Source organism: Aythya ferina, assembly GCF_964211825.1.
Source record: "Aythya ferina genome assembly, chromosome: 3".
Lineage (NCBI taxonomy): Eukaryota > Metazoa > Chordata > Aves > Anseriformes > Anatidae > Aythya > Aythya ferina.
The window spans coordinates 41,380,296-41,403,002 of NC_140298.1; the positions used below are offsets into that span (position 1 = coordinate 41,380,296).

At 35.5% G+C, this 22,707-nt stretch overlaps 1 protein-coding gene across 3 annotated transcripts in view; it reads right to left on the reverse strand.

The window, feature by feature from the left end:
- The window catches only part of UBR2 (ubiquitin protein ligase E3 component n-recognin 2), a 50,479-nt gene that overhangs the window by 12,138 nt on the left and 15,634 nt on the right, over positions 1-22,707 (reverse strand). For 2 of the 3 annotated variants that reach the window (XM_084515815.1, XM_084515813.1), the window contains exons 9-32: positions 20,865-20,972; positions 19,927-20,015; positions 18,997-19,095; positions 16,423-16,586; positions 16,228-16,327; positions 15,077-15,205; positions 14,304-14,487; positions 13,201-13,262; positions 12,287-12,397; positions 10,772-10,837; positions 9,945-10,067; positions 9,517-9,580; positions 9,092-9,216; positions 8,114-8,166; positions 7,766-7,868; positions 7,147-7,195; positions 6,625-6,779; positions 5,753-5,855; positions 4,864-4,973; positions 4,563-4,643; positions 3,594-3,775; positions 2,687-2,886; positions 1,722-1,815; positions 202-363 (exon numbers count right to left, since the gene is read on the reverse strand). In XM_084515815.1, the coding sequence (XP_084371941.1) occupies positions 202-363; positions 1,722-1,815; positions 2,687-2,886; positions 3,594-3,775; positions 4,563-4,643; positions 4,864-4,973; positions 5,753-5,855; positions 6,625-6,779; positions 7,147-7,195; positions 7,766-7,868; positions 8,114-8,166; positions 9,092-9,216; positions 9,517-9,580; positions 9,945-10,067; positions 10,772-10,837; positions 12,287-12,397; positions 13,201-13,262; positions 14,304-14,487; positions 15,077-15,205; positions 16,228-16,327; positions 16,423-16,586; positions 18,997-19,095; positions 19,927-20,015; positions 20,865-20,972 (2,716 nt within the window). Of the gene's footprint in view, positions 1-201; positions 364-1,721; positions 1,816-2,686; positions 2,887-3,593; positions 3,776-4,562; positions 4,644-4,863; positions 4,974-5,752; positions 5,856-6,624; positions 6,780-7,146; positions 7,196-7,765; positions 7,869-8,113; positions 8,167-9,091; positions 9,217-9,516; positions 9,581-9,944; positions 10,068-10,771; positions 10,838-12,286; positions 12,398-13,200; positions 13,263-14,303; positions 14,488-15,076; positions 15,206-16,227; positions 16,328-16,422; positions 16,587-18,996; positions 19,096-19,169; positions 19,269-19,926; positions 20,016-20,864; positions 20,973-22,707 lie in introns of all 3 variants that reach the window. The other variant, XM_084515814.1, reaches the window with a different exon arrangement.

Below are 22,707 nucleotides of genomic sequence, written 5' to 3' on the forward strand. Positions count from 1 at the left end.
TACAACAAATAAGAATTAATTCTGAAGGTAACTTTCATAGACAAAATACTGAATTTAGTTAGGGATTGTCTGGAGTTTTGGGATTCTTAAGTGGTTTGGGAAGTTTGTGTGTGTTTTTTTTTTTGTTTGTTGGTTGTTTTTTGTATGTTTTTTTTTTTCCCTTTTTTATTCTTCGTGAAGACATTTATAAAGCAAACAGACCTGTTAAACAAAACTCTTGGTGGAGGAAGCAGAGGAATAACGGTGTTGCTTAAACATTCACAAAGTGGGCAAAGAAATTCACCATTTTCTACATCATAACTTGTATGTACTCGTAATCTTTGTTGTCTTCGTTGCTCTTTTGCTTGAACAGCATCAAAATATCTATAGAGAACAGCAAGATATTAATGACATCAATAAGATATTACTTTAACATAAAAACATACGAATACTTAAAGACACTGGTTTGCTTTTTCCCAAACCATAACTAAGAAAATTATCTAAAGGAGAAAGCTCTACCCTCTGGCTGATCACTTATTACTGACTGCAAGCTATCCCCAGTTTTTGGTATCGAAAATCCCCCCAGATCCTGAAGTTTGTTGGACCATCACAATTACATTTTATCCAGAACTTTAGCAATATCCCTTTATGAGAAAGCTGGGGGAGAAAGTCAGAAAGAATGTTGAACAATTAAACAAAAAAAATCCTGTTTCACGCAAAATAAAGGGAGACACCATGAGCATTACTCATGTGCATATTCCACTGAAGACCACAGCAGAGCAGCACCTGGAACAACTGGTGGTTTATCTCTGAATCTTCTATGAAAATGAACTGAATACACTACTTTGATATTCAGCTCTGCTTTGCGTGCAGCTCTGGGTTCCCCAGCACAAGAAGGACACAGAAGTATTAGAACAAGGTCAGAGGAGGGCCATGAGGCTGATCAGAGGGCTGGAGCACCTCTCCTACGAAGACAGGTTAAGAAAATTGGGGTTGTTCAACCTGGAGAAGAGAAGACACCTGGGAGACCTCACTGTGGCCTTCCAGTGCCTAACGGGCCACAGAACAGAACCTCTGTAAGCTCCTAACAGTCCTCACATGAAAGGTAAAACTTGAGATTGGGCACTTCAGAAGCCATGCCAAGGACCAAAGCAAGGGCCTAACTGAAGTCAGTGGCATGAATATCTTGCATTAACCACATAGCATCAGCACCACGTAGCACAAAGCACCTTTTTATCTTTATCCCCTCCCCTCAAAAGGATAAAAATAACTGAAAAAGGTTAAAAACACAGAGCAAGGCATAACAATGACTTTATGTCAAGGATAAGCTTGAACTAGGTCACATATGCTTCTAGTTCTAATGAAACATGATGAACTTAAAATTTCAGTACAGAGCACAAGGAGCAGGAACATGTCTATTACTGAGTAGCAAAAAACCTAAAACATTTGAACACTGAAGCTCAGATTAGCATGCACCACAGGGGATTATGCATATGGATAAATACCCAAAAGGAATGGAAGCTGTCATGTGCAGGTTCAGATTCTCCATCATTGTGATGTCAGATAGAAAATGAAACTTTTAAAATGTTTATAATATTTAATTTTAAAGCAGAAAGCTGCTTTCATTCCTTTAAGACATTCCTTTTTAAGCTTACTATTAGGGTATTAGCTTTGCAATTAAACTTAATGCATGCAAATAACATGACATGCTATTTGGACTAAACTTAAACATAGCTTTTTACCTTTGCCAACAATGAGCATGCATGATGTGTCCACAGCTACCTGTGTGTGTTCCACAGGACAGATCTGGGTGCATGAATAGTGGGTCGTATTTTTCTGTATTCAGAATAAAAACAAATAACTTTTAAATTGACATTTATCAAAAAGACTTAACTGCAGATGTTACTCCCTTCACATTAAAGTTTATCACAAAAGTATAGTATATTTGATGAATCACAATGGATGGATATTACTAATTCACAACTGAAACTGTTGAGCTCATTTTGAATCTGTGTCATTTTGTTTTGAGTGTGTGTCATGTACTTAGACTTCAAACCAGGTTTTGGGAGCTTCTGGGCCCTGGTAGAAGTGAAAGATTTATCAGCGGTTTTGGTGGTTCAGTACCATTAAATAAGGAGACTGAGAACATTAAACTTCGGGATCAGAATGCAAGATGATTCAGTATTTTTTGCATGTGTTTGCATATATAGAATCCAGAGAAAGCTTTGTAACAATGGCATTAATCAAGAAGTAAGCTGTTTCACAAAGATACCTGAATCCAAGCATTTTTTAAATTATCATTGCTAAAAGGCATTACAGATGATAAAACTTCGAGGAAAGAAAGGTACCATCTTTGTGCTTTTACAGCCATACATCAGTGCTTCTTTCCTCTATAATGCTATAAGTGTAGTTTAAGAACAAACTTCTGAACTTGGATGTGTTTGGGTTTTTTTTAATAGTTACAAATAGTTTGTCATAAATGGCTGTCACAACTTTTTTTAGATAATGTTTTGCAGTTATTTCATATTAAGACTTAGAACACGTACTTCCACATCACTACAAATATGGGAGTTTTGCCACTGATTACAATGAAGTCTTTCACAATTACACATTCAAGAAGATGACACTACTGCCTTAAGAGACAACACGGTCATTACAGTGACTCTGACATTCATTAATATTAAAGAAGACTCTGAATACTACTTACCAGGATCTGGAATAATTCTGTTTCTGTTTTTAGACAACACAGTTGATCTCTGAATAAATGCTGCCAAGACCATAGCTCTGCTGTCCACTTTAACTTCTTGTTCTTCCTGACACAGTATACACATAACAACTTGCCTGTGTTCAGCTACTCTAGTTTGCTCTGGACCCAAGGCTGTGAGTTTTGCATCTGAAATTACAGGGCTAGAACGTTCAAAAAAAACTAGTGAGCACATGATTTGGAAAAGAAAATACAATCAGATTATGCTTTAAATGTGATTAGTAAGCATTTGAAATTTATGTTAAATGCTCTGACAAAACATAGCTTTTTGGAGACATAAGAATACGTGCCAAAAAGTTATACAATAACACTTTTCCAGAAAAAAAATTACATCCTCTCAATGGTGTATTACCCATTCCAATATAACCAAGAAACTATATTTGTGACCCTCCATTACCATTATATGGTAATTGCCTGACATAAATTCTGAAAGCAGTTTCCACTTCCCCACAAAATCACTAACATGCTTCAGTTTGTATTTCCACCTACAAGCAAATTTTCTTCCAGATCCTCAGAGGCATAATGATCATCTAGTTCCAATTTACTATGTTTAATAACACAGCCTTTTCAGTATTATCAACAAATTATTGGATGACTTTATACAAAACAAAATTATTTGCTTGTTTATGTTGAGTACTGTGAGGATGGGAGAGAAGGGAGAAATCAACATTTTTTCACCATCTTGTCAGTAACTGCAAGGAAAGTGTTCCACTTACTGCTCTTTTTGGTCTCAAAAAACACTTTTGAATAATTTTCCATCAAGACTAAAATAGGCACTTTTTAGTACAGTAACAATAGACCAAGCTGATGTAAAAGTTAAAAGGAAAAAGTTCAAGTAAGATTTCATTACCTATTATCATGTCCTCCAGAAGCTGAAGTATCGAGCTCCTCCAAAGTTTGCTGAAAGAGTTCTTTGTTTTCATTAATGAAGTGCCGTTGCATCTCCGACATCTGAGCCATTATCTTCTCCCTACGCAGTCTGGCAATCTCAGCTTTTCGTTTCCTCTCAGCTTTGTCTTTATCACGTGAACTCTGAAATTGTATCGTTAGATTAGTCATTTAAAAAATAATGTTAAAATGGACTATTTATGTTAACTACTGCTATATGTATCTTACACTAACATGTAAACAATTAGAATCTGATAGAGACAAGAGAGACTATTGGAGTTTTTGTACCCTCTTTTCTTAAGCTCATAAGCATAGAACAGCTTGGGTTGGAAGGGACCTTAAAGACCATCTAGTTCCAACCCCCGTGCCGTGGGCAGGGATGCCACCCACTAGATTAGGATGCCAAAGGCCTCGTCCAACCTGATCTTGAAAACCTCCAGGGATGAGGCATCCACAGCTTCTCTGGGCAACCTGTACCAGTGCCTCGCCACCTCCTGAATGAAGAATTTCCTCCTAATATCTAACCTAAATCTTCCCTTTTTTAGTTTAAGGGTATTCCCCCTTCTCCTATCATTATTTGACTGAGTAAAAAGTTGCTATCTTTTCTATAAGCCCCCTTCAAGAACTGGAAGGCTGCTGTAAGGTTTCCCCAGAGGGACCTTTCTCTTCTCCAGGCTGAACATCCCCAGCTCTCTCAGCCTTCCTTCATAGGAGAGGTGCTCCAGCCTTCTGATCATCTTTGTGGCCTTCTCTGAGGAGAATCCACATCCTCCTTGCAAACTGGTTTGCCTGATCTACAAGCTGTAAGATAGACTTAAAGATTCCAAAGTGACATTTCCCATATTTGATTCAAAACAGCAATCAGAAGCATAGTCCATGGCTAGTCACAACCTAGACATGTTTCAGATCAGCTGTTACAGCTTGTTTTTACCTCCTCCATAACATTTCCTTCTGTCTCAGCCACAGGACTCATAGAAGAGCTCTCTCTTAGTTTCTTAATGGTATTAAAAGTCTGTAGAAGAAAAACAAAACCTCAGTTTGCAACATGAATATAACAACTATGCATACTATAATGCTGGCCAGATAATACCTAGTGTTAGATTTCAAAAGAGGAAAAAAAGAGGTAGGTACAACAAATCAACATGGGAAATAAGGAAACCATTGCAGTACAAATAGGAAAGTTTTAAGAAATCTTCTTTCCATAGTTTTGAGGAATTATACAAAAGTTTTACCTTCAATATCCACCTGATCATGTCCTTGTGCACTTCCAGATGAGGTGCATTTTGCAGTGTTTCTAGCATTGCTAGTATACTAGGGGAATTATTGGGTGCCTCTCCTGGTCCTGAGAAAAATGAGAATGACGATTTTATTTTTACCTGACAAACTAATCACTTGCTACTATTAAAGAAAACAGAATACAACCAACACTTGCATATACTCAACACCTAAAGAATTCCTTCAACAAACAGACAAACATGTAAGTTTCATTCCTCCCAATCTTTTTAATTAATACCCTCTACTTCCTGAAAGATTACAGGAATATGCTTTAGAAGCCTTGCCCACTTTTTTTTTTTTTTTTTAACAAGGCAGAATGCACTTTATGTACTCCATGAATGTTTACAACTTGGGAGTTGCCATGTCAAATTCTTGCATCTCCCACCTTTTTCCAATGGAAGCAGCTTTCATATCTTAACTACAGGCACTAATTAGAAAATACAAAGGACAGTAAAGATTAAGTGATTAAGAATGCAACTTCTATTTTTGTAGTTGTGACATCTGACCACATACAGCAATCTTTGTTAAGAAATTAATGATGATATTAAGAAGTAAATTTCATGGGAATTACTCTACTTCTGGATTTCTCTTCTCTACTACAGAAGAGATTAGGTATTGCTGCTACCATATCTACCATCACTGCTACAGATATGTGAAGAATACGTATATACTCAACTTCTGTTAAATTTAAGAATTGTTTTGTGTACTTATCTACAATATTGGAAACACTTTTTGATGGATTAACAGACATACTCCTCTCGTAAACACCATTCCAGAAGAAGAGAATATAAGGTACGAGCATTTTCAGTTGCTTAAAATTTGCTATGGAAATGAAGACAGACATACTTGATATTTTCTGAGTAAAGGTGAATGTTACAACGTTCTCCTCACTGAGATTCTCCAGATGTTGTTTTTCTTCTTGTAGTGCCATTCCAATCAAATGCAAAACCTAGAGAAAAGTTAGCAATTTCAGTCCTTTTCTTAAAGCATTCATATAATCTCTTTACATTGTTCGGGTAATTCATTAAAAGACAGGGAAGGCATACAGTAAAATTATATAAGAACACCATAGCTGAAGTTATTTCTATATATGTAGTTTCAAAGCTACATGACATGGGATTAACAGTATGTGTCTACAAATTCTTGAAACTTCGCCAGATATAAACACTTCATACCACTGGTGTCTTTCTGTTTGCTGTGCTGTCTAATCAGTGGGAATTCAGTGGCTTGGGATACGTTTCAGTATTTTCTCATATTCCTTAAGCTTTCTTCCTAACAATTGCACATTACTATTGCAAGTTTCTGGACAGAAGCACGAAGCACTTTTTAAATCCTTTTTATCACGTACAAAATTTAACTGACAAAAAGTTAAAAATTATTTATTTATTTATTTATTTATTCTAAGACTCTAGAAACACTATAAAAATAACAACTTTTAGGTCAATAAAAAGGCGTAATCTACTACAGCTGTTCTAAGCAGCATTATTCCCCCATGTGAATTTTGCTAGAAGTTTAGCCTTCTTCCATTCATTCTAGGAACTGAATCAGAGACAGAGGGGTTTTCTCCTAGTCTTCTGTATCACAAAACACCATTTATTTCTCATTCATAGTACTTTGAATATGTTAGTAAGCAACCCAAATCTACAAACCTATGTTAAAATGCTGAAATCCATGTTCCTCTTTTAGCACATGCATAGTTTTAAAACAAGGAAACATACCCTTTGCAGCATGGACTCTGACCAGGCATAGCCATTGTGCTCTACTGCCCACTGTAGTATAGTTCCCATAATACACAGCATGACATCGGACTGCAGAATATTAATCAGACTTGCAAAAAGTGGGCAGAAAGGAGGCAAAGCTGGTGGTGGAAGTGCTGAAAGGGAAATCCATGTTTCGCACTTAGGCATTTAAAATTTGCAACACCCATATAAAACACGAGACCTGCAAAGAGCTTAACATTTTAACCCAGGAAGCCATACAGTTGCTTGATAAATAATACTGCAGGTAACAGGCTGTAACATTCAACATTGCTTGAATGTAACAACAGCTGAAGGAATAAGTGCTTCATTAGGCTGTTTCTACTATGGATCAGATTCCTCTCTGTGACCAGGAAGATAGAAAGGAAACTGCTACATTTTCACAAATTCCTGGCTAACTCAAGAACAGAACGTTAGTCTTAAAATTTCAGGGCAATATACGGTTTGACAGGTAATTCCTCCCATCTTCTCTCAAAGAAATACCTGTATCTTCTCTGTTCTGTCTTTTCAGCTTTCTCTGTGCTTCTTCAGCCTGAAAGAGAATGATGCCAATACTACTCAAGAACAGTAGAAACATAAAACTAATAAAATAATTTATATTGTCCTTATTATATTGTTGCTGTTTCTTTCCTCTTTTCCGTAGCCTTAAACAAAAGGAACAAGTTTCCATGTCTTTTGAGTTTGTATTACTTTCTACTTGTGAACATTATATAATATCTGCATCTTTGAAATTAATCTTTCATCTTGAAATGGTCTGCATTCTTTATCAGCATAAAGATCGTAAGACAAATTTAAACTAGAATGGTAAATGTCCATAAAGGTAAAGTGAAAATATAGACAGTTAAATTCCTTTTAGTTAAATACCATGTAAGAGATCCTGCAGACCAACTCCTAAAGCCCCACTGACTGATTTCAAAAGCTCTGTATAGGACATAAGACCCGATGGCACAGAAATCACTGCAGCATCTCAAATTTTGACAATGCTCTCAAGTAAGTTATCTTTAAAAAAATACCATCTGATAATACGTCCTCACACAGTAAAGCTCCAGGGGAAAAAAAAAATGAAAGGAAACAAATACAAAAGGTTCAAATTGTTAGTTACCTTTGATTGCTCTGCCCTTGAAAAGTGGTAGAAATACAGATTGAAGTTCTTGGTACATTCTGGTTTTAGTTCATACAGCCCTCTGCCAGTTAATCCAGGTTTCCTACCAAGAAAAAGTATTAAAAAAATATGGTTCATTGGTTACTACCATTTGAGCATAAATGGTTAAATAAAACAGCTAGAATACATTGCTCAATAGGCACTCTAAAATGAGTATTAAATTATGCACTTGAGAAAATCATGGGAAAAACACCATAGCCCAGACCTCTCTTTTTTCTTTTCTCTCACTCTCACTAACGTATGTATTTAATTTTAAGAAATAAACCATTAGAATAAAGGGAAACATACTTGAAACAGGCCACTTCTTCAATCACACTTTCCATTCCCGTCTCTCTGTTCTCCTGTGTTGAGTGGAAATACAAGACTGTGTTACTATAGCTCTTGGATTAAACCCATTCAAATACCATATGACACTAGATGAGCGTGCAAAACATATCTAGTACAAGCAATTTTACTGACACTCCAGAGAACACTAAAATATGTAATAAAAGAAATGTTCATGAATGCCGTATTTGCAAAAAGTATTTTGAAAAAGCATCCCAAATTAAGTATTGAATTTTTACTACTTTTCCTTGTCATAATAAACTTAAGATAGAAGAAAATCTTAAATGTTCCTTAAAATTATACTGCTCCTCTAAATTTTGACTTTTCAAATTAAAGTATTTAGAACAATGAACAATATTTCAGAATTTATCATTAAGAGTAGTACCAATATAGTAAAAGAATATTTTTTGAATTTTGACTACGCCCTGAAATATGTTTAAAGATTACTTAATAAATATCCTAAAGCACATTAGACTGCTATCCTACAAAAGCACTCATATTGGAATTCAAGTAAATGAATGTCCATGCAAATGAAGCATTTATGTTACACAAGTCATTACACTGCTCCTGATTTCATGAATTCTCAATTATTGTCAGGCTCTAAACTAACAGTTTACATTTCTGGATAGTTCCAGCAACCCAATTGCATGCATCTATTTAGAGTTTACAAGCAGACTGCAGATACTACTGGCCAGATGGCCTGATTAAGAAACAGTATTAAAAAGAGAAAAGAGCTGAAGAAGCCCTCAGGCTCCTGCCTCTTTCATACAGTTTCATCTTCTCCAGCCCTCACCTACCTTCTCCATGACAACTATTACTCTGTACTCATGTTAACTTTACTCTGCATAATCACACTGCTCCCATTAAGGGACATTAACTCACGTAAAAAAATTCACTAATTCACCTTATAAAATTGAAGGTTTTGTTTTTCAAGCTACTTACATCTTCAGGTAATGCCTTTACTAATTCACTGTGAGCCATTGGCCTGATGCTCAGCTGATGGATGATCTCTCGTTTGATTTCATCTGTTGCATTTACCTGTCCTATTCCAGGACTGAATCTTTCTCCTGTAAACAAAATGTAATAGTGCTTTATTATCATTATTTTACTATTTTAAAACTTTTTTTCTTTTGTAATTTAAAAGGAAAAGACTGGAAAATAAGTCTCTTGTGAAATCTTGTGTTCATCCACCCATGTTCAAAAGTTAAGATTATGTTAATGTAAGCTAGTTTCAAGTCTTTCCTCACCAGAAAATCAGAACAACAGCATGTTCAAAACAGAACTGAACTTGAGATAACAAGGAAGAACGCTCATTCCAGACCATTAAACAGACATGAAAAAATGTATTAAATGTATTGGGAACTTACCAACAATCATTATAATGAGGTAAAGCATCTCTTCTATAAGAGTATTATTTTGTTGAACAACATCCTGGTTTAAAATAAAGAAAAACAATTGAATTTACATGTTTCAATTAAAGGTAACGAGTTATTCCATATGCTGAAAGCATTTTCCTGCGCTTCAAAACATTATCTTTTTTCACTCTTAATAATCCCAAATTAAGCTCTACTGTAATGAAGCCACAACTGCCTTAAACTTCTTGAACAATGCAAAAATTATGCAGCAGTTTCTGACATTTATCATTTTGACATGTAAAATATTTGTGGATTTCAGAAATGGTCAAAATAACTCTCAAATTTTTAGCAAGAAACTGAACAGAAGTAGCACAAAAGCCTTCAGCATATTTTTGAAAACAATTTTGTAGATTTTTCCATAAAAAGTGTACATAAAATACCTTGTTAGTATTTTCTGTGCTAAATCTTTTGCCATAGTCTGGAGTACTAAATATCTGATAAAGTTCAAAGCGACTCAGCATTATCATCAGGAAGTGATTTGGATCCATCATAGACACACCTGTCTATTAAAGAAAAAATGATTATAAACACAAACCAGACTGGGTGTTATTTTAGAATGTATTTTATATTCACATACAGTTCACAGTACATTCTTTGTAAGATTCATTCCTCTTTATCCTGGGCATGGAGATTTAAACAAGGTACTCTCTTATGACTCCAGTAATGCAACTGACAGCTCACATTTGACTATGCAGGGTGATATGCTTTATTAATTTTTGATTAAGCCTTTTAAATGTAAAATATTCAGGGTTATTCCTTCCATATCAATCTAAATAAAAATCAGATCAAGACTTTTGTTTAATTCAGTTTTGTCTCTACTATTCTGTTCCTGCTGATCCAACTTTTAGAAGGCATAATGAGAAGTAGTATATAGCACGAAGACTTAAAATAAAAAAAATAAAAGTATTCCAAGCATCAATAGAAGGGCTGGAAGATTTAAACAAGCGTTTCCAAGCATTCTGGCAGAGAAGAATATTAATGTTTCAATACAGTCATACATACTTATTTCCATTTATTTGCGAAGGACTATAATAGTACTTCCTCCACAAATTTTTCCATAAATACACAGATACAGTAAGTACAAGTCCTTGCACACACACAAAAAAAAATCCTTGCCATTAAAAGGTTTTGATGAAGGATAAGCAGATGTACACAAAGCCTGCATCAAAAGACACTTGATAAAATGCAAACTAGTATACATGGTTACCTGAAGCATTACTATGTCCTTGTCAAACATCTCTCTCCTGCATTTCACATTATGATAGTAATAAATCTGAAAAAAAAAAAAAAAACCAAAGATTTACAACCATTATACTCCATCTTCATGTATTTTTCATCTAGAAAAATAAACTTTGTTATACAGTATTAGTAAATAAAAAGCTGAAACAGTAATTTGAAAAGATATACAAATGTATTTGGAAGCAGAAAGTGTTTTTATATAGCTGGGTATTGGCAATGTCTAGATTGCATGTGCCTAGAAGGAAAAATCACGTGGAGCTGTAAGTTTTTATATGTGTGTGTGTATAAACACTTCAGAGACAGCCTATGTGCTGTCCAACCTTCCATGTGCTAAACTTCCCTCTAGGGGGACACCATTTTTCACCAGAATTACATAGAGCAGACAGGCATGCCTTCCTTCTCTTCACCAAACCAATCAATACAAATGCCATAAAATCTTCTCAGAAAATATCCTGAAGTAGTTGTCTGAACTTGAGCTCTCCATAATCAAAAAAGAAAGGAATTCTAGATTGTGGGAGCCACAGTACCTAAGCTAAATTCATCTCTTTACTTCATGATGGGATTGTGGAATCCCACAACCAGCGGGATTAAATAGATTCATTACATTCCTCTATGAAAAGATATACTGAAATTTCAGATATGGTGCACGTCAGTAGTAGGTTGAGTGCCGTTATTAATTGTACATGAGTAGAGCTTCAATAATGATAATCACCTTACACTAGTTTGTTTTTTTTTGTTTTGTTTTGTTTTGTTTTTGTTTTTAAGGCAAGAAGCATCAGCAGGAGGAGCAGCTTAAGTCAAGTACTCCTAGCACTAAAGTACACTTTAGATCATGACCCTGGTGGGTGGCACTGACACTACAGAACCCATTTTATAGTAGTTGTGCTTTAACCACCTCAGGATCTACTTTGTAAAAACATTAAAATTAGAGATGGACAGAGACTTTCTCCAGAATCATGAAAGAAATAAGAAACGAGAAAGAACCCAAGAAACACAGCGCTCTGTGCTGGTTCCAATGCTTCTGCACAGCCTTTAGATTTCATTTACCTTATACACATTTAGGATTATTACTATTTCTGTTTTTATTTTAATATTTGAGACAAATATTTATGTGAAGGCGATGAAAGTGTTATCAAAGATGCATAAATTAATTCTGCACATCTTGCTATTATTGGACAGTATACAGCAAAAAGGCTAGGGGACATTAACTGCGCTATACTTACACACAGAGCACTAAATTCAGTAAGAACTGTGGCAATCCTGAGACCACAAAAAGCGGCTTCTGACTGAGATGTCAAAGATCAGTTTAAAAACAAATATTCAAATGATTCAAGTGCTGATTTAAGTAGTTACCTCACACAGATCTTACTGAAGTTAATGCAAGTAAAGTTCCAAACCAATTTAAAAATGAGAGTTTTTGAGGTCTGAAGTTACCTTGGGGAGCTATCAGAAAACAGTGACTACACAGCTACTATGTACTTACCTGATTAACAAGAGAGAAGCCATTTCTTCTCCACATCCCTGCATGTACTTGGGCACACAGCACCAGGCATCGGAGAGGATGTTCTATCAACATAGGTGGGCTAAGTTCACTCTGTATTAAAGTAAAATGCAATATTTTGATATATAAGGAGAAAAAAGGAAATGGGACTTGAAAGGGTGAAGAATTATATTTCTTATCATTAAATGGTATGGGAAAACAGAAGAGAAGTAAATCCAAAGCACATATTACAAAGACTTTACAAATTTGTTTACAATCTACCCAATCAGCTTTAACCAGCCTTAAACAGTCACTGTTCCATAGAAGTATTCCACAAGGGCTTTAGTTTATTCTTAAGGACAGTAAGTTTTGTATTTTAAAACAACATCATCAATAATAACACTGTCATTTTATTTCATTCAAAGGCTAAACATTTCTTCTGTTAAAAGGCAGAGATTTCCTCTGCCAGTTACCTTTTCCCCTCTTTTAATTTATCCTGTTCTTTTTAACTTCCTATTAAAGAGACAGTGGATCAGTAAGAACATGCAGGAAACAAGAAACAAGAAGGGAAGTAAATTACAACCTATACCAAGGAGAAGGAAATCAGGTCCTGACAGTAGTTTCTAAAAACAATTTCTACTATAAAAAGAAGGTAGTGAATGAAGAACCAAATACAAACCTTAAACCTGAGTCTTGAATTACTCAAGAGAGCAAAGCTAATTGTGTATGCTCCAGTCACGAGTATCTAAATATTAATCTCTTAAGAGACAAAATTATCTACCAAAGATAGTCTCTGTAAACAGCATGCATAGCAAAAACAGTCCTTTGTTTTATTTAATAATATCCTATGCTCATAAAAGCAACTTCACCTTCAGTATTAATTACATTTAATTAATATACTACATTTAATTACATACCAGGGGTAGCAGCTCTGGAAACTTATATGCCACTTCAGTTTTACTCAGCAAAACATGCAAGCCTGTATGAATAAATAAAACACATACATATTGTGTACAGTATTTACTATAATTCAGAAAGGACAAAAAAAAATCACCTAATTTTCTATCAAACCATTTTCTGGACATAACCACAAGCAAGTCTGCAAATGATCACCCTAGAGTTACACAACTATTTCCTAAGGAGACTTGTTACAAAACATACATTTTATGGAAAATTTTTCCCACTGCATATGTATAAAACTTGCAGTGAAAGAGTTTTGCCTTTCTTTTCTGTGTCATATCCCCTCAGTGATAGCCAAGTATCCTTGGTCTATCAAGACAAGTTATCAACAACAGATATGTCATCCTTCCTACCAATCTTTAAGTTTATAAAATACTGTAACGAGGCCCCTATAAAAGGCTTTCTGCTTTGCTTTAAAGCTATGAGAGTTTTGCTTATAAATTCAAAAATTCGAAGTTATTCAAGTTTGAGCTGCATAATATTTTACTTAAGAATTATCTTTTTCACTTCATTACCTGTGAATTTATTATTATCTGATTCAGTTTAAAATACAATTTTACTTTTTTTCCTCCCTATACATAACCGTTCAGCAATTTAGGCCAGTAAATTAGTAGAAAAATTAGGCCAGTAAAGTAGAAAAAAGACATGGCTTACTTTTCTGGTGACACATCTGATTAATCTGTTCTCTAACAGACTGTTGATTAGTCTATTCAATCTGACAGCTAACCATATTTCAAAAACAGTCATCTACAGACCGTATTTTGTTGCATTTCTTTTGCATCATGTAAGTTACAAAAGCAGCTGTAACTTCCTACAACACCCACTGCTGACAAATGCAGAGGCATGAGACAATCTTCCCCAGGCCTGAAACCATAACAACTTCTCCATCACTTGGGAACATTTTGCCTTAAGGAAGGCTATCAAACAGTTAGGAAAAGGCTAAAATGCACACTATTCAGACTCTCAACAGCTGTTGTGTGGTTCATTATGTACATACAAATGCAAATTATATTTATGCAACATTTTTCATTTCCTGAAATATTTTTAAACTAGTTCATACCTGCAAGTAAACGGGAAACTGGGAGATGAATGCTAACTTTTTCCTGAGAAACACAGTATCTGATGGTCTCAACTGAATGTCCACACATACTGAGAACAATAGGCTGTTCTCCGTCCGTAAAACCACTATGACACTGCATCAACACAGTCAAGCATTTCTTGTAAGCTTCAATTAACACTTTTTCCTAAAAGGAAGATCACAGTTTACAAAGATTATAAACAACACAGAGCTCTGTGCAGTAATACAGCTAACAACAACAAGCAGGTTTTGATTTATTTTTTTTTAATCTTTATAACAGTCCTACAAAACTAAAATAAGGAATCTGACATACTGATCTGAATTATTAAAGGGAACACAGACCATGAAACTCATCCAGATATGCCTGACAAAACTGACTATTGCTAAAACTTGCAACACAGATGCAGTAAAAACCTGATTTACAACCAGGCAGCATTAGGTAGATCCAGAGCATGCTCCTCTAACTCCCTCTTCTCTGATAATACTAATTATGGCCCAAATGTTGTGATGATCAGTTTTTTTTTGTTTTTTTTTTTAAGGCTTAACCACATGCTTACATATTGGTCAGTTTAAGCCCTAAAAGATGTGTTTAAATAGAAAAAATGTGTACCTGCTCACAGAATGTTTTGGCTTATTGTGCAGTTACATTGTTTTGTTCAACTGTTACACATATTAATGGTTCATTCCCTCCTCTTGCCACCACCACCCCCATAGCCACATATTTGCATGGAAAAAACAATTCAGAAGAAACTTACATCTAAAGCACACCAGTCCTGCATCATTGAAATAACAAGTGTTAATTTCATCTGCAGTGTAAATGCTGCTTCCCATTCTGGTTCCATTTCAATGTGCTGTCCTACTTGACGAGTTATTGGATCCATACCCTTAAACAAAAAGAGTTGTGCATTTCAACAATATATCACTGTAATAACTTCGTTAGCATTAAGTGTAGGACAGTGGTTAGCTGTCCTTATAAATATATTGCTAATACGAGAAAAACTCGGGACCATCTTGAAAGGAATTATAAACATCTAAATAACAATAAAATGAAACAAGAAGTGGAGAAGAATACCGGGACAGGTTTTTCAGGTATTAGCTCTGTTATTACCACCTTGAGTTTTCTTTACAAAGAATATATGCATACATCAATCATCTTACACACCCATTTTGCTTTTTAAATGTGGTTTCTAGGGATACATTAAATGTAGGTAAATACTAATTAAAGATCAAGTACTCAAGTACCTAATCAGATCTCAGTATAAGTAGTAAAAACAGCATGGTCATATACCAGCATGACCATATTAAAAATTTATCAGACTAACACAAGCTAAATATCAAGAAAAGCATGCCACTGAAGTATAGAAAACGGGGAGTGATTCTGATTTACACCTCACTGATCACACGGTCAGTTTGTCTTTGTAAAAGCCACACTGGTTTTAAAATACTCCTCAACCGAGCAGACGAAAAGGTTAAAAAAATTCACAGTGAAGGTATCTACTTGTATGGCACAGACTATATATTCTCTAATAAAAGCAGCAGCTCTGCTGACCCCAAAGTAGTATATGGATCTTTCACTAAGAGGGAATATTAGTTAAAATGGGATAGATCTCATTCATACAATTGTCTTATCTGCCTGTACACCTGCAAAATATGCCCAAAATGACACTTTTCCTTTTGAACCACTTTTTTTTTTTTTTACTGCCTTCTACAACAAACAAAAAAAAATCAGGAAAAGTTTGGTGAGACATGTTTCAGGAAAACATGACAATTCCAGAAGTTAGTAAAACATACTGCATTGTGTTTACAATATAGTACATTAATTTCCTCAGTTTTTACATCATAATAGACAGCTTCCTGCTTTAATCTTCAACACAGTGCAAATTTTCTAATTCACAGATTTACATACCTGCATACACTTGAGTAATTCTAAGAATGCATCAAAACCCTCTAGGAACTTGTGTCTCAGGTCTTCTGACCACTCTGTTGGTTTGCTTATCAACACATACCTGAGTACATTAACAGATACAAGTGTTAATTTTAATCTTCCCTCCTCCCCCGCCACCCCAAATTGATCAAATCAGCACGTAGTTAGTATACTTACTTGAGATCCAAAATAAGGCTCTGAACACGCCTGAATTTGAAAGCCTGCAGAGCAGTGTAACGTTCAAACTGAAACCTGCCTTGGATGTCACGGTGTCTTAGATGGTCCATAAAAGTTTTGATGATAGTGGTCATAAGATTTTCTTCTGTTATTAGCATTCGAGCCTACACCAAAGTATATTGAAATTTGCTGTAATTAACAGACACAACTAACAAGAGGTTCACACTGCACCATCAAGTTTATAAAATACATGACATTTTATCCAAAGTAGTTACATTAATAATTAAAACCAAGGAACATAGTAAAAGTAAGTCTTCCAAATATTCACAGGAGAAAAATGTAATCTAGCCAGAAATTATCATAATTCAGATCTCTCCCTCTTCAGATCCCTTCTGTACAGAGATTTGACGATGGTAAGGCTCCTGCTAACCTATGTAATTATGACATAAAACATATTATTATGTGTCTTATAACTAACTTGTACCTCCCTTTAAGTATCTGTTGTGTCTTCACATGTAATTTAAGTATGAACCCTTTAGGGCAGTGACAGGTCTTCTGTTTTTCTCTTTACAAACTGTTAAGCACTGTGAACAGCAAGTCTTTTGAACTGCTAAGGACCTGTACAGTGCAATTTCCACATGGAAATTATGTGCAATGACCTTTAATTCCCATCAGGGGTTGTCGCATATATCCATGTGTTGCACAAAACAAATCAACAGACATCACAAATTCCGATGCTGCCACATTGTCTTCCACACCCAGCCAAACCTAACCCAACCCACAACAGAGTAGGGGGCACTAAAATGTTACTGCCATCTCCTACTTGTGAACTCTTCCAGAACTTCCTCATTCTGCTGGCTCTCCTAGGTAAATAGTATGAGTCATGGGACCAGAGAGCTGCAATGTGTGGCTGGGATATTCAGGAAGATCAGCCCCTCTGGTCTACCACAATGACACTGCAGCTGTTGACTAGAGCTTCTGGGTTCTACAGCTGATAATGATACTACAAATTCAGTTTTTAAAATGCTACTGCAGGGGAAAAATCTAATAGTTACCATTTTAAAAAAATTACTGTAAACAGAACCACCGATCATCCCTCAAACCAAACAACCGCAGCTACTTGAGAGCTCAAATTCAAATTACTAATGTAAGTTTGAAAATGTTACTGGGGTGTGGTGGGTGGTATTACATTCTTCAACTTTTTCATTCAGTTGAGAATGACTGTAAAACAGGCCTAAACCTAGGAAAAAAATCATTCTTACTTTGTATGGGAGGAGCTTATCATAATTATCATATCATCCGTCTATTCTGTCTTCTGTAAAATTAGTCAATAACAATTTTGTTCTACTTTATTTTTTGCATGTTTTTGAAATAAAAAGGAAATGTTTGAAATTCCTAAAAAAAAGATATACGTGTATACACACACATTTTATTATTCCATCTGTCAAACAAAAAAGTAACACATGAGCATTTGAATAATCCTAGTTGGATAAATCTACCTGTAAGTTTGAGTAATGGCAACATTCTTATTGTTAGCATCAAAATTAAGAGGTAACACAACATTGCCCTGACCCATGGAAACAGAACCCTGAAATCCTGTCAGATTTCCATGAACATCTGCTGCCTAGGAAATTAAAAAAACAACTTTGCACAGTATCATAAATACTACACTAGTATTGAATTTTAGAGCTCAATTGAATTTCAAAAGATTCAGAAGCATTCATTGTCAAAGCAAATCCAGCTATGTAAAATCAAACTTTTATTTTCAGTACAGCTCCACAAAATTATTTTGTACTACAAGGAAAGACAGACTTATCTGGAGACTGAAGCAAAAAAAGGTGTTATTTTCCCCAAACAAGCGTAAGCTGGTGAAAGACCAGCAGTATTAGTGAACTGGGTGAAACATAGCCTCAAGCACTGTAAAAAGAATTAACTGGAAATCTGAAAGAAGGCATAGAGTCTAGAAGTACCAAAGGAAGTAGTGAATATCATGAGACAATTCTTGCCTGCAGTTAGGTTGACTGGAAAACTATGATAAACAAAGAGGATCATTTATTGAACTGCACCCAAATGGTATGCTCTGAAACTGCAGTACGCAAATCACAACATAGATTTCTACAAACAGAAACCATGGCTTGGTATGATGAGAAACGTAAATGTTATGTGTGTGCCTCTAAATAAACATTCAAGTATATTAAAGTGTGTATATATATATATATATATATATAAAATATATAAACATATATATATATATACACACATATACACACACACACTTAAAAAAAACAAAAACAAAAAAAAAAAAACAACAAAACAAAGCCAACCCTAAAATAAAAAAAAAGAGAAATCAAAAATACCCAGCCCATTCTGGGAAGTCAGATCCAAACTTTGCAAGGGTGAACTGCTTTAACTTCTCAACCCATTGCAACATATGTAAACAGTCTGACTCCTGCGCAGCAAGCAGTGCCCTGCATTTCCACAGTAATGTTAAAGAAATCTGCGGTCTGGATTCACGAACCTCTTAGTGGCTTTTAACAAAAAAAGGTTTCCTTTTTTTGGTCTTTCAGTACTTACAAGAGAAGGCACTGTGAATATCTGTATCGAGAGGTCAGCAATTGAGAACTCTCTGTCGTGGTCATCTTTCATAAAATCACTCTGCAATCGCTCATAGTTCTATTAAGAAGGAGGCAAAAAGAGGCAAGGAGTGCCAACTATCAGTTTTTAAAAGAAAGACAGGCACTACTCACCAGAGTAGGTACAGTGAAGAGTTGGACAGACAGAGCAGCCACCGATACTGCCCGGTCGTGATCATCCTCCATATAATCTCTCTGCAACTGCCGGTAATTCTAAACAACAAGGGGAAATTCACCTCTAATCCACACTGACCTGATTTTTTTTATTTAAATGTCTGCTCTGGGAAACTTTTAATTCCACGATAAAGGGAAGAATAGCTCTCACAGATTATTATACAGATACCTTGTACAAAGAACATGACAATTTATCTGCTCACGTGTGAGGTCTACTCACTCATTTTCACAATAAAGGCTAATATTTTATTTGTTATTCAAAAAATTATTTATCTGCAGCAGTGTGAGCAGAATTTCGCTGTGCTGATTTCAGGCATTTTAAGTACTAGTTAATGCAGAAATGCTAATCTGCATAACAGAATTTCAGCACAATTTCCAAGTAGTGCTTTAACAGCTTACACCTCAAGAATGAGATGCAATTAGCTCTCAAGAAGAAATAGCCTGCATAGTTGACGGTGAAGACAAAAAACATCTGAACTGCTTTAATTCTCTGGAACGTGGAAAGCTCATTTTCTTCCCAGCAGATGAGATGCCATTATAACTAATATTTTGAAGACAGAAATAAAGTAGTCAGCATTTCATTTCAACTTTCCACATCCAAATAATACTTCTGCATCATTTGAAGCTCTATATGCTAACTAAACTCTTCACTAGACAGTTTAGGTATTTAATAGTTCTTTATAATAAAAATACTTACTCTTGCAAAGCGGATAGCAAAAAGTTTCTTGCATTTCAAATCCATCAGGAGACTACTCATGAATAACTGGTGATATACATTTCTAGCTCCTGTCAAGAAAAATGAACAACACATTACATATCACTACTTTCTATCAATGTATTATGGAAACATTTAGAAAAGAAAACTTTTACAGGGTGAAGTAAGTCTACATTTCAGAGCAGAAACTGCTTTGATCAAGTCTGTCAGGTTGTAGCAAAGAATGAAGATGAGCACATAAAACAAAATGCTTCAAGCGGCATTATTTATTTCTCCTGTGTCAAGTAATATTCAGCTGTTGAATAACCTAAACCTTCAAATATTAGGCAAGTCAGTCAAACAAGAACTAAACTCTGCTCCTCAGAACAGAGGATTTGGATGGACCAGGAAAGGGACAAGGGAAAGCAGCTACATGGAAAATCCTGGGAACTGCAATAATTTTTTCTTTGTTGTGAACAACTCTGCAAAACAATCAGCTTATCTAACTCTGAACATGTAGTCTGCCTGAGCAGCATTTCAGAAAATACTGCCAATACAAATAAGAATTGACCATACATAGCTTGAAAATAGACATCTGTACCATTTCTTTCTGAAGATCAGTTATGTCAAAAGCCAAAAAAGGTGCCATTTTGATAAATATGATATAGGTACTGAGATCCAACAAAGCAGACAAACCCCAAATCAGTCTCTTGTTTATTAGCCTTGGCTTCAGACTACTCTGAAAAATAAGACCTAAAAAACCTGTCTCCAAACAATCTTTGTGTTCTTGTCTTCTATATAAGTGCACCATGGAGAGATATTATAACAAACTAAGCAATTATATATTATGGTAAAAGTGATCATGAATTAGCAGATATAGTAAGGGAAAAATGTCATGCCTAACATTCGTCAGTATTTTCCAAAAGCTGGACAAAACTTACCCTTCCACAGTTTAGAATCGTACAGCATCAGCTTGTCCACAAGGGAAGAATTTTCACCATCTGGCCCCTCCTGTAGACCAACCTGACACAATATTCGACGAAGGCCATCTTAATGAAGAGAACAGGTGGAAGTTAGTAATAGCTTAAAAACTGATTTTGTGTATTATTTTGATACCTGGAAGTTCTTAAGACACAATAGAAGCCGCATATCCATCTTTTCCTAGACAACTGAGTAACACTGCATGCTTTGCTGGCAGACACACAAATATTTTATATTTTGCAAGTCTTATGCTAGCTTTAGAGAACATTAATGAACCTTACAAAAACTGCCAAAACAATGATTTGTTTTGAAGTTATGCAAAATGTCCCTCCTTAGAACTGCTGCTGGCTTACTAACCTAAGTAGTTACACATCAGGCTAATTTTCTGGGTCATATTTTTCCTGTTTACCAGTTCTGTCAAAAGGAAAATATAATTCATATATGACTGTAATTTTTTTTAAATATACTTACTAGCTGTTATTATTGTAAAACTTCTCTACGTTTTCTTTTTCTTAATGGTAAGCAGTAATAACTGCTATGAAAAGAACATACAAGTTCTACGCTTGCAGTCAAGCCTGCATCTGCAACACAACGCTCATGTGAACAGTGCTCAACCTGGCTTTGGACTGCAGGTAATATATATTTACTAACAAAATTATGACTTACAAGCATTAGACACTATCTCTGCAACCTGCTTAGCCACTTCAGCTTCCCAGCTAGCGTGAGCTGGCAGTGGCTTGGTGCCATGCGTCCCGTATCACTGCAAAGTGCAGTTCCATGAAGTCTGTCAGCCCCCATAACAGGGCCGTGTCCCCTGCCCCCACAGAGTTCAGCTCTACCTCCAATCTCCATCTGGCCAGGGAGATTTTAGATGAAACCACCAAAGCATTGCAATTCTGTCATCTCACATTGCAGATTGAATGGTAACAGGCTACTTAAAAAACGGAGCAGAATGTGTATGTTTGGGTGCATTTGTTAAGAAGCTATGGGAAACCAAATACTTGAACAAACTGCTACCGTAACTTTTCAAAAGTTTGACATGTGTGTTTTAAAACTAAATTCATACAAATAAACTACTCATCTATCATAAATAAAATGATATAGAGCACCCATGCCTGAAATCTTGGCAACTTTTTCAAGTATCAATCTAATCATACATATAATCTCTGAACAAATCCTGCACCTATACAGAAGAATGTATACGTGGCATTACAGTGGCAGAGAGAGCTCTGCTAGTAATTCTTGTTAAAATTTACAGGTGCATAGCACACATGAACTGCATTGGGTGCACTTAATTAAGTCCAAGTATCTGCTTCTCTACCTATTGGCAGTTTGATGTATTTTCCTTTTACTTCAGCTCACGCTCAACATCTTCACAACTTTGACTCAAGACAAAGGAGGAAGCACACCAGAACAAACACTGAGCCTTCCCATAAAAGTGATACCATGCATCTTGATTCCTTTGAAGAAGCCTCTTTCTAAATATCTGATTAATACTTCATTGGTTTCTATACTTATCCCAGAGCAGTCCCCACATCCTTGCATTCTCTCTGTTGTTCTGCTTGCACAGCAACAAACCATAAGTAATCACTTTCATCATCATTCATCAAGTGACTTGTGATTAATTTTGTTTTGTCTAAGCAGACAGGTTATTTTCAGCTTACTGCATTCATTTAAAAAGAACTAGGGACTGAAAAATAGCTTCTTGGCATACAACGTTTGACAGTGATTCTCAGCTCAAAGTTCAACATCAACTAAACAGAAAACAATATCTGAGAAGACTAACTAAAACTGGTAGTGCTT